This window comes from Phalacrocorax carbo, chromosome 7 (genome assembly GCF_963921805.1).
Source record: "Phalacrocorax carbo chromosome 7, bPhaCar2.1, whole genome shotgun sequence".
NCBI lineage: Eukaryota > Metazoa > Chordata > Aves > Suliformes > Phalacrocoracidae > Phalacrocorax > Phalacrocorax carbo.
Genome location: NC_087519.1, coordinates 27,309,963 through 27,322,825, shown reverse-complemented (window position 1 = coordinate 27,322,825; position 12,863 = coordinate 27,309,963). Strand labels below are relative to the sequence as shown.

The 12,863-nt window shown below is 41.0% G+C and overlaps 1 protein-coding gene across 7 annotated transcripts in view; it reads right to left on the bottom strand.

Moving 5' to 3' along the window:
* PPP2R3A (protein phosphatase 2 regulatory subunit B''alpha) overlaps positions 1 to 12,863 on the bottom strand; it is a 61,008-nt gene that overhangs the window by 44,252 nt on the left and 3,893 nt on the right. For 5 of the 7 annotated variants that reach the window (XM_064457157.1, XM_064457159.1, XM_064457156.1 and 2 more), the window contains one exon: positions 1,197 to 3,670. In XM_064457157.1, the coding sequence (XP_064313227.1) occupies positions 1,197 to 3,200 (2,004 nt within the window). In that variant the 5' untranslated portion in view covers positions 3,201 to 3,670. Of the gene's footprint in view, positions 1 to 1,196; positions 3,671 to 12,863 lie in introns of those variants that run through there. The other 2 variants (XM_064457160.1, XM_064457161.1) reach the window with 2 other exon arrangements.

Below are 12,863 nucleotides of genomic sequence, written 5' to 3'. Positions count from 1 at the left end.
CATCCAATCTTCAAGCGTTATAGAAAAACTGCTACGAAGTCTGTGTCACCCTTCATCAAACACATTTTTGTTTGAAGTTCACAAATTAGAAATTTGTAAATTAATATACAAGGCAAGAATAGCTATTAAAAGCTATCACTTCATCAGCTTTTGGAGCTGCTTAATTCTACACTCTTCAATGAAAAAGCCTCTTTCCCTTGCTGGAGATATCAGACAAGGTTACGCTCACCATTTTCTGTAAGCAAAGATGCCCAGATAAACATCGGAAACACTTGGAGAGGCTAGTCTACAAAGACCTTAGCACTGTCATTTAGGGTCAGACACACCCCACCCACCCTCCTTCAGAACTGCACCAAATACCTGCATTTTCAGGAAAATTGACAGTTTTGAAGATATTAACATCATGCTCCAGCTAGAAGGAGCTGTGAAAGTTCACTTTTTAAGTGCCCATGTGGAGGGTGGATTTTCGAAACTGAAACTCTCTCTATACTTTCTGTGCACTTGGAATTTTAGCACCAAGTTGTCTTGAAAATTTGGCACTTGTTATCCAATGAAAGCACTGAGGGCTGGACAGATAGCCTTGGCTTCCCTCTAACGCAGGCTCCCATCAAGACTTTTTTTCCTGGGAAAACCTGCTCCTCATTTGAGAGACCGATGCAATGCAGACTCCACAATGGCACAGGGGACATGGAAAGGAAAACTAAGTTTTCCTAGATACCGACCTTCATGCCATGGAGGATCTCTCTTTTTAGTAACTAGTGATCTGGAGGACAACAAAGGCTGTTGGAGCCTCACAGTTGGGAAAGGGAGAGGTAGAGCATTCAGCTCTCATTGAACAGGTGAGAGGCAGTCCAATACCTGCTCCCAGGAATAAAGTAGTTAGCTGAAAAATTGTTTCTACCCTCTATTTTCTAGGTCCCATTTAAACCACAAGCAAACAGCCTGCAGGAGCACCAACAGGAAAGGAACAAGCACAAAGGTGAAAGTGCATGTCAGGGCATATTTTGTTTGCTTAGGGGTTTTAGTTTCCTATTTTTGTTTGTATTTAAATAAATGCTACATTTCTGCCAAGTTGAGCAAGTTATTCTACACTGCAGTATTCAAAGTATGAAGAATCACTTAGCAGATATCATTTCCACACGCGCAACTTTTCCTATGTTTTAATCACTACCCCATCAAAGGTTTGGTTCTCTTACCTTAATCACTTCTGGGGCCTGCTGAATTGAAGCTGGAGCAGTGTCTCTGGAGGCAGCCCCAGTGTAGCTTTTTTGCCCTGCAAGGAGCGACTGTGAAGGAGTTGTTAAAGTTTCCTGAAGAATCTGCATCACTTCCCTCTCCTTGGACAAGCTCCCCTTGCCTGTCTGGAATTCCACCAGTTCCTGGGCAAAGTCCTCGATGCTTTCCAGGATACGCAGTAAAAGGGCTTTGTCATCCTCTTCCATTTTATGGCCATTGGTTTCCATGATTTTTGACAAAGAAGATGTGGGGTCAACAGGTTTACTTTTGGGTTCAAGAGCCAGAGGTAGTACCTGCCTACCCTGCCAGCCAAACACCTGCAAACAGGCAGGTTGGTTCTCCTTTAGAGAGGGTTCCCTCAAAGTACTCTCCATTTTCTGTGAGAAGCACTCCAAGTCCAGCAGCAGTTTGTCTATCTCATCCTTGTCTACCTTACTGCAAATCTGTTCTCCTCTGGAGACATCAGCTTGGGAACCACGCAATACAGACTCTGACACTGGTTTTAAAGGAGTAATTTTCTCAGAAGCATGGGAGAGCTCAACATCTCCTACTCTGGCACATTCTGCTTTAGCATCAGCAGTTAAATCTGAACAACCAGCTAGCTGGTAGCTGCGCTCTAAACTCTCCCAGCCCCCTTTCTGCTCTGCCTTCTTTGTTTTCCGTAATGTTCTTTCCCCATCAGACTCCTCCTCAATGTACAGAGCCTCAGCAGAAGACATGCAGTCAGAAGGGCTTGTGGCTGGTAACTGAGGTAGAGCACAAACTTCTTTCACAGCTCTCATGCTGTTCTCCTGTGGGACACTGTGAAGGGAGTTTGAGGTAAGGCTCACAGTACTTGTTTGGATGGACTGAGAGGTGCTTGTCACCTCACACTGATCACCTGGTAGTCCAAGAGGAACCACACTTGAGGATGGCAGCTGAATAATATCTTCATACCTAGGTGGCTGCTCATCTCCAAATACAGGGGAAAAGGGAGTTTGCTGCAAGCCATGAAAACAGTTAACTAGTTCTGCCAAGTCACCAGCTTCCTTGTTTCCTGGTGGCTTGAGCTCAAAGGGTAGCTTTTTCAGGTACGAAGAAAATCTTGTCATCAGATTCATATATATCTTTTCTGAATTGGCCAGGGGATCATTGCTGTTCCCTCCACCAACACTGTCTGCAGACTTCTTTTTGATGCAATGTTTTATTATGTCTGTGCACTTTTTCAGATCCTCTGAGCACTTGAGCAAGATGTCTAGGCACACCTTAATATCTCCACCAGAACCACCATCTAGCTTGTGCTTTTCCAAAATCTGCGTAATGAAGTTTTCTTCAAAGGAATGAGGGGAAAAAGAAACAATAGGATTCATGGTCACTTCTGGAGCATTATTGCTCTCCTGCCATTTCTCCACAGGTGAGGGACTCTGCAAAAAGCCACATGGAGGGCAGTTCTCATCATTGCTGAAGTGCCCATAAATCAAGTCAAAATCAAATGATCGTCTGCTGAATGATTCTGATCGAACTTTCCTTCCCTTTCTGTAGGCCACATGACTGGAAGAGTTTTTGAGCTTTTCAAAGGAGAACTCCTTTATTTTACCACTAGCAAGGTTTATTGCCTCACCAGTAATGTCTTTTAAACTGCTGGAGGCTTGCACTGAAGAGCCCTTTTTGATTCTTGGATTATTTGGGAGAATTTGGTGATAGTCTTCATTTCCAGGCAAGGCCAGTCCATTTTCAGGAACAGCAACTTTATGGTCTATGTTGCCATCTTGGACACTGAGCTCTGCACAGACACTGTGATGGGCAACTATGCATGTAACTCCTTGCTTAAACACTTGGCAAGTCCCTGTGCAGTAATGCACAGTGTGGTGAAAGTGCTGGTCTATCACTGCACTGCTGTAGCAGTTCACAGAAGTGACCATAAGCCTGTAAGTTGCTGCCATAGCACAGATCACACTTGGAAGTGAGGCTTCAAAATTCACCATGAACTTAACAGGAAAAAGTTCACCCCACACACACTTTTCACAGCCACACCAGATTTAATTAAAAAAACCTGCAAACATTCACGTGTCCGTTGAAAACATTCAAACTACATGAGAAACTACTGCCTTGGAAAGCTCTAGTGAAGTCTGGAGTGGTATCAGCAGTACAGTTACAACAATTAGTGCAACCTGCATATGGTTTAACTTTAAGGCAACTTGATTCTTGTCCTCCATGCAGAAAGCTTTGCTGATCAGATATGCAGGACAAGCTCCTCCATTTCTAATGGTCCAGGTAGCTTCTTCAGCAGGTGTTATAAGACTCAGCCAGTTCTTAGGCAGAAGCAACAATGACTTTTGTTCAACGACTTCTCTCTTTTTGAGTGGGTCAGTAAAAGATAATCAAGTAGCATGTACAGACAAAAATTCCACAGTATGCTTATGAGATTCCCCTCTCACACTGGTAAGGTAGGTCCCTGCAACAGAAAAAAAGGTGCGAGTCATTATAATTTCCATGTAATATGCAGCCTTGTCTACTACCAAACATATGGCAGCAGACTGTAACAACCAACACACAGACTTGTATAGAATAAGAGTAGGCTGATATTTTTCCTTCACTCAGATCTACCATAAAAGAACACTGCTGAGGAGCTAGCCTATATTTATACACAGGCTGTCTGTGTGTTAAAATGGCAACAGCTCTATTTTAACCACTTGATTTTTTTCAGACTTGTTTTGTTCAGTCTGGGGAGGAAAAAAGCATTACCTTTAATTCTAATGGAGCAAAATGTTTTGATCATGATGTGAATTTCTGGCTTTTCTTTTCCAGGGCCTTAAAGACAAAGCAAAGAGCAGTAGAGAAAAGCACTTTCAGGATTTCCAAGCTCTCCGGATTATAAAAAGCTGCAAACAGCCTGCAGCAAAGTAGATGAATGCCTCTAAGAATGCATGGCCTTTAGTAACAGCCACTTTGGCTTCCATTAGCCTTTCACCAAGGTCTCTGGGACCATGGCAAAATATTTTAAGGAAGAATAACTGGTTTTCATTCTCTTACAACCCATAAATAGCAGCATATTTTATGAAATAAGTCCACTGGTGTAGACATCAAGAGCAGAAAGTAACATTAGTATAAAGATTAAGCCTATGAAAACTAGGAATTGAGTGTTTTATACTTAGCATAGCTATTTCCAGCTGCATTTCCTATTATCAAGGTCAGAATTGCACCAGAAAAAACCAAAGGCAGCTTAACTTCATTAAGAAAAGATAGGAAATCCCAGATTTAAGGGTCTTAAATTTTAGACCCTTCAGATCGCTTCATCTTTCTTGAAGACTTCAATAATTAAAGCACCCCAACTGAATTCTAAGCACCTTCTATTCCTGTACAAACGGCAATCCATTTCATAAGACATGATGAAGTCTCAGCTAAGTCACACTGCACCATGGGTTTCTTTTGTTTCCACAGGTAAATATCTAGCACTATGTGAAAGGCCAGACCTGCATCTGATGAAAGGACTGCCCTCCGTGCATCTTACATCCCACCTATCTTAGCTCATAAGCCTGTACAAATGCCTCGCACAAACAGGAAGTACTTTAGAGTTTGGTACTGTTGTAATGAAAGACTGGGAATAGCACAACTACTGAACATTCACTTTTTACATATTTTAAAGCCTCACTTTGAAATTGAGAAGCACTGATTTAAGATTATCTGATGGAATTTATAAGATGCCATGTCTGCTCACTGCAATTAGGTAGAATTCTGTAAAGAAATCTTCTCAATTTGTTCTTCAGATTATATAAAGGATTGAAACAATTGCATTCAAGATGAAGAACCAACTGCTCCAACTACCATGCTGGTATCTGCAACAGGCTGCCACCTGCCTATCGAACACCGCAGGCCAAGCTGCATGTTGTACCAGGGCCAGCTTCGCAGTACACTTCTGTGCCTGTCCTGTACTGCTCCCCTCTACAGCCACTGGCACTGCCCCAAAGCGCCGCAGGCATGGGAGGGCCTTCCAGAGGGATGATCAGAGGTATGAGGTGTGCCCCAGCCACAGCAGTGAGTCAGGGTGCCAGGGGAAAAAGGGCGTGAGCAGAACCGTTTTTAAACCCCAGGGTGCTTATACCATCAGGTAATAAGCCTAGGTAATAAGACTCCACACGCTCCAGTGATAGACTCTCACACTTCACTATCAGGTGTGCTAAATGCTCTGCTGAATCAGAGCCACAGTCAAAAAGAACTCTTCATCTTATAGGACTTAACGGGCTTTGTTCAGACAGGAAAACCCATGCTTCATGCCTCCAGGAAGTCTAATCATCCATGGACTGACTCCCTGAGAGAACCTTCTGTCTAACACATCCAGGGCAAGAAGTCTGCTGCTTTTCCTTTTCTGAGCCTCCATCAACTACAAACAAGCTTTCTGGTATTTCCTGAAATAAAAGTCACATAATACTCAGATAAAGCAGAGGTCTTCAGGACAGCAGATCTGATGAAGAATATTGCTTCTGAAAAAGCATGGGACTCTATTAGAGCTCCTTCCTCCTCCCCCGTGTCATCTACAGGAAGGAGAGACGGCTCTTTTTACCACCAAAGAATAGTCTGGGTTTATACCTAATTTGGGAAATAATTACATCTTGATTAAGTTACTCCTTAATTAGAGAAGTAACATATTAGACTCACTGTCACCTCCTCGTGTATGACTCCAAGGGTCATTTCCTCCCTACACATGTACCCCTTCCACTGGGACTAAGTCAGATTCTCCAATCCTTTAGGCTACCCTCAAACAATGAGGGTTTTTCTGTCTGCAACATCATTCCATGAGGAGTTCTTCAATGAAAAGGTCTCCTAGATTTCCAACCTAAACTGACTCTTTTTTTTTAGTTCAGCTGTGTATTTCCAGCTATGCTCAATAACAACATTCTTTCTACCATGTCCATACCTCCCAAATTATTTTAGGTGCTTATGCCTTAAACCATTGCTCACCCACATTACAAATAGCCCTTTCTGCTTTCCTATAAGGCAGGCCCTCCAGCCATGTTTGCTGCGTTCTCTCATCTCTTTCCAATTTGTCTGTACTTCTCTGGTACTATCACACCTGGGAATTGACATAATCCAGATGCAAACTTTTCAAGACTAACACAAGACTGCTACCTCCTGCCTCTGTCATCAGAACCTTTTACTACTGTGTCAGGGAAGGAAGTATTCAAAGAATCAATATAAACCTCATATCCTCTTTTCAGCCAGATAAACTAATGTCTTCTCAGTGATTATTTACTACTTGCCTGCAAAAGCATGCTAAGGTTATTCAAGGTGCTGGAGCACTTGACTCCAATTATGCAAGACAAAAAAAGAGAAAATTGTATAGGCAGCACAAACGCTTATAGATGCAGAGTAGAAAATATTTTTCCTCATTTCTTCATTGGCTTGACTAAGGCAGCACATGCTCATCTTGCAGCTTTATTTTACAGTGATCCATCAAACATGATCCTGCATGTAAACCTAGTCAAGACAAAACCTAGGAGAAGAGTATTCTTGTTATCAGATCTGGGAACCTGGACTCAAGCCTAGCTTGAATGGGCTTTTGTTGTGACTTTCAGTTGGTGACTAAAACCTACTATTTAGGATTAGCAACAATGGAAAGACTGAATGCATTAGGAAACATTCATACTTCCCTCTTTTCAGCCTGCCATTTCATTCCAGTTGCGACTCTAGTACAGCCCCCAGTCCATATATACTGCAGAATGATTCTGTAATTAGGACTGCTGCCACGAAACCAACTCCAACCCTGAGGATACAGGATTGGCTTCACAGTATAAACTATGAATGAATAGGGTTTCTTGTGTGATTGCAGAATAATGCTTTATGTCTCTCCTATCTGCAAGATGACATGAATCACTTTATGAAGGAAAAAAATTATTGCAGTTCTAATGATATAAAAGGTTATTCTATAAAACACACAGAAATTCTATTCATGCAAAGATTATGCTGGAGTTAAATAACAGAACAATGACAATCTGTTAGGATGGAGACTCACAGCCAGCGCTTGACTTACTTGCTGACTGAAGTCTAGAAAGCTAAAGGACAGGCTGCTACTGTCTCTGAAAGTCTCAAATTAGGCAAAAATCTTCTTCAGGTCTCATCTCCAGCACTAGCAACAACATTATTAATGATCAGAAGTTAGAAACCACCATAAAATGCAGCTTGGAACAAACCAGCCCTTTCTGCTAGTTTGCAGACACCAGCACACAGCATGGCTGTCACTATGCAACTGTGCTCACTTCTAGTGGAAGAGGTGGCAGGATACACTCTGAAGTTCAATATTCTTGTGAAAGACAGAATGGTCTTGCCATTTGGCCAGTCATCAGTAGAGTTTCAGAAGTATCATCTTAGCTATGTAATCAGATGACAGGTCTTACCCTCTTAGAGGAGCTTGCAGTGCCAAAAGCAGCGTATAACTGCATCCTCTTATTTAGAAATACTTTATTTTTGTTTACAGTTTACTGAGCAAAGCAGATTTGCGAGCAAACTATGTTGATTATAGAAGACAAAAGCAAGCAAATAAAGTGATGTTTTCTTGCAAAGCACAACTTTCAGCTAGTCTTTGGTACTTTGTCAAATAACAAAAAAAGTATTAATCTTCTACTCATAAATTCTTTAATTTTAAAACCCACTACAGAATGGTACTGGACCCTGAGATATATAATTACTTTTCTTACTACCTGGCTCAAGTTAGAACATGGTAAACTTTAAGAGTCAAAAGCACACTAGAAATCTGTACTCTGAGGACGGAGATCAGAATAGATGAGGTGACTCACTCAGTTAATAGAGCCGTTCTGCAGCTCAAAGGAACTGACGGCTGAGCCTGCTCCATGAAATGCAAAGGGTCTCTAATCACACAGCCAAGTGGTGGCTGCTCCAATGGCCCAGTCAGCCACTGCCAGAATCAACAGGGTTCACTTGACCACTAGTAATGTCATACAGCATTCTACAGAGTCACTGAAAAGTCTTTGAAAATCTAGTATTAAAAACATCACCAGACACTCCATCTATGATAGAATCACATCAGCAGTAGCTGTGGTAAAAAATGTTTGTAACCAATCCACTGCTGAATTCAGCAGAATTGTTACAAAGAACCATTTACATAAATTATTTTGTACCCCACCACAAAGGAACTGATTTACAATTCCCTATTACTTGCACAATTTACCTTCCAAAACAGTTTGAACAGGAGGTTAAAAAGAGTAACTTTTCCTTCCATACTGAAGAAGTTCAGAAGAAAGAAAAATTAACTGAGTTGCTCCTTTGTCCTGTATTTCTTATACATTTACAGCTTACAACATTTTTATGTCCTTAATGGCAGCATGTATAGTTAATCCAAAAGGACTTTTTTTGTACATAGGACTTAGATGGCAACTACAACTGTGATAACTTTTCAGTCCTCATGACCAGTGGGAATTTGACAGACATGCATACATTTCAGCTATAGTGAAAGGAACCATTTACAATTGCACCTGCAATGGTTTACTTGAACCACTTACACTGGCAAGACATCCTGAGTTTAGTTTTAAGAGGTTTTAGCACCAAGCTATTTCATGCTTTAGAGACTGCAATGGACTGTGATGGCTACAAATCCTGACTTCCCCCATGACCCAGGTCAGAGTATCTGACCTAGTCAAACTGCGAACTCCTAGTTGAACCAGAGTACATTTCTTCATATGCCCAAGTGCTTCAATATTTCATTATATGCACTACAGAAAAGGGGTCATTTTTTCCAATTTGAGCATGTTCAGCATCAAGTTCCAGCAAACAGGTATCAGGCTTTCATAAGCTAACTTAAAAAAGCTTTCAGGAAGATACATTTCCTCACCTACAAGTACTAACGCACTATAATCAAACCACCTCTTAGCCTTTTGCAGGATTGCTAGAGGGACTCTGGAAGAGACATGTCTTCAAAGTCATTGCTACAGGCCTTTTATGAATTCTGTCTGTAATTTGTTATTGTTCCTACAAAACCATAAAAAAGAGGTGGGATTAATCTGATTTAAGCTAGCTACCTAGAAATGAAGTATAAGGTACTTCCTGTAAGCAATGCAGAGAGGCAGGCATCTCAAAGAAAATCAATGCACTGAACTTAAAGGACAACCTAATTTTGAGATGATGAATTACATTAGATGACTCCCATCCTTCAGTATTAAATAAGAACTAGGGAACAACTGCATGTGTCCAACAGCACCTATATGCCAATGGTCAAGGAATAGTATTAGAAAAAGATACACGGTATCTCCCAGGAGTATTCTCCTGGCCTCGAACTGTTTTCAGCTCATGAGAATTGTGAAGCTGGATATGGTTTCTGTGTACTTAATAACTTTCGAAGGATTTCCCTCCCACCTGCCTGGGCATACCCCAGATTCCACAGAAACTTTTTGCAGCCAGAGCATCTTTTGAGAAGACATTCTGCTATCTACCACCCCGTCAATTCCGTCACTCACCAGCTTCAATGCATCAAGATCTTGTACTGAAACAGAGCAAACACACTAGCCTCTACGCACATTGTCCACAGCATTCCTGAGTTGACAGAATTCCATGTATCCCCCTGCCTTCTCTTTTCCAGGATTATTAGTCTTCGCTTACTCAACTGTACTTGTGTAGAAGCCAAAAGCAAAAGCACCTTTGATCACTTCCACAGCCCCTTATGAGCTTTTCCGGTTCAACTATACACTTTAAGATGCAGGAACCCAAACTGTGCATAATATTCAGAACAGATGAGAACCACATTCAGAAACTGATTTTTTAACTGTCTTTCAAAAATGAGTATTATTTCTGTATAGTGCTTTTCCCTTCCAAGTCCCACTATTTTCAGATAATACATTCTGAAGTGTCTGCTCTCATAACCACCTGGGTTAATTCATACATTCTGTCCCTCTTGCTATCAATCTTTCAAGGGGAAACAATGATACTATTGTCCTTTGTAAAACGTGCAGGGACCTACTGGTAGAACGCTCTATGCAAGAGGAAGGTATCCAGTCTTAGAGACCAAAATTTTCACGTAGTCTTACAAGAAACGTTAGGAGATTGGCAACAAGAATGATACAAAGGTCTTGAACAGCTTGTCTGTGAGGAATGACTGAGCAGGAGCAGGGATTTCAGACTGGGAGAGAGATTACTTTGGAAGAATATGATAACCTCCTACAAAATCATGAACGGCAAGGGAAGGGCAGATAGGGTCTGACTGCTCACCTCCCCCTCCAACACAGGAACTAGGCATGATCAAGCAATGCTACAGGAAACAGGTTAAAACAAGCACACACGCAGCACATCTGTGAAACTTCTCAAAGGATGCCACAGACCAAGGATGCCACCCCAAAGGTTCTGGGGTCGTGTTGTAATATTTCCTCTGTCAAAAGTTACCACATTTTGCTTAGGCACCACTTGATGCCCTTTCATTCTTGCCATATTTGGGTGACAAAACAGGGAACAATTGCTTCATATTCCCATGGCTGAAGATTGCTATCATTATCCCTCCTCTTATCCATCCTACTTCCAATCATATATTTCCCAGGCTAAGCCCCAGTTTATTTGGTTACTCTTTTTACAAAAGCTGCTTCAATCATGCTCTTCTGTGTTTTTCCCTAGTCTTGGGAGCAGGGAGAATGTCTGCCCCTAACTTTCAGGGGAGTATGTTGTTCATTACACAAGCACACCATGGATTTATACCATGGCATTCTGTTTTGCTCCTTCTCCCTTTCCTAGAGCCATTTCTATTTGCCTTTTTTTTTTTTTTTTTGACTTCTGCTGAGAGAGTTTCACAGAGTTTTATCAGCATTACTTAAAAGATCTCTTTCCAGAATGGCACAGATTCTTAAGAGCTCACCACTGCATAGTCAGTTAGTTGTTTCTCCCTGTGCATGCTATTTGATATCTACTAGTATCAAGTACCACTTGCCTACAACCAAGTAGTGTGAGAACCTTCTGCAACTGGTCACCTTTTGTTCCTGCTACCCTAATTTTGTGATTCTCACCACAGACTGTCACTTCATTACTCAGCCTCTCTTCCAGATCATTTTCAACTATGTTGAGCAACACAAGCCTGAACACAGACCCCCTGGGATTGCACTAGCGATTACTCTTCACTAGAAAAACTGACAGTTCTTCCTACGCTTTAACAAGGTATTAATTAATGAAAAAGCTCCTACTCCATGGCAGTTCATTTCCTTTAAGAAACATTAATAAAAAAATTTAAACTCCCTCTGAAAATCCAGAAACAGCAGAATACTTGCTTGTTTGTCTCTTGTGCCTTCTTGCCGAATAGCTTCAGACCATCTAGCTTTACCAGCTGGACTTCAGCACTCTTGCAGTGAACCACAAAGGTCACTGCAACGGGAGTACTTATCAAGGCAAGCTTCCAAGTAGACATGACCTTGAGAATCACCATCCATGACAGGCTGATAAGTACTGCTTTGCAATCAGTATGGATTTGGATAAGTAAATTTTTACATTAGGGTAAATCTACTGAAACAGATTTCCTAAAAAAAAAAAAGCACCCCCAACACTAACTTACATACAACCTCTCCATGCTTACAGCAGCAATGTAAAGCAAAGCCAGCACTCAAAAAGATTCGGGCTGTTATCAATAGCAACAGTCTACACTGCTTTTTAAAAATAAACCTGGCACTAGACCCTAAACTATTGTTCTAAAATACTGACTTGCAGTTAGTGAGTGCAGTACTATTCAGTGTAATTCTTTGGGTTAAGTTGCAGTGTTATCTAATATTCTAGTGCTGCTATGCCCTTCACAAACATCAGCATACAGTGTCTTTGAACACAAGTATACTACAAACTGTTGTGAAGAACGAATGCATGGGCCTTGCAAAGCTTGTCATTACAAGTATCAGCTGGAGAGGCAGATAGTTAATAATATCAGGAAAGATTTCACCCCTTTCAGCTTTTCTGAAATAACTTTCTTCAACTTTCCCTTTGCACAGGGACCTGGAACTAAAACTTACCAGGCAGGAATTTATGTCCCATAAGTCTGGTTTCCAGTTACATGGATGAGGCAGCAAGAGAGTAAAGTCTCACACAATTTTTCCACATAACACCAATCTTAAGTATAAATAATTTGCCAACTAATTATTGTTCCAGCCTCACGTCTGTATACAACTGTAATTTAACCTGAGCTTATTTAGCAGGCCCCCAATACATTAACATACATGTTGAACCTTAGCAAAGCATGAGTTAAAAAAAACAATCGTAGGAGGAATAAGCCTAACTGAGCTTTGTCATGCTAACAGAAAATAAGGTAACCAACCAGAAAACACTGGAGGTAAACAAGATTCAAAAAGGACAGAATTAACAAGGGTCAGGGCAGAGGTCAGAAAGAGCTCAAGTAATATGTCTCTTGGCTGTTTATAACTTTATATGGAAAAAGATAATTTCATATTAGCAAGATACATTTATTTTCCCTGGAATTGGTTAATTTAGTATTACCAGGATCCAATTACTTTACACAAATTAATTTTATTTAAGTGTTAAGATATCAAAGAAATTGTTGTGTCCAACTGAGGCATTCCCTCAGTCATTAACCTTTGTTGATAGTGAGGTAACAACCTACAGATCCCCCAAAACCACCTCAGAAACTTCTTTGCAAGTTACATTAAATTTCTCCTGTAGTAGAC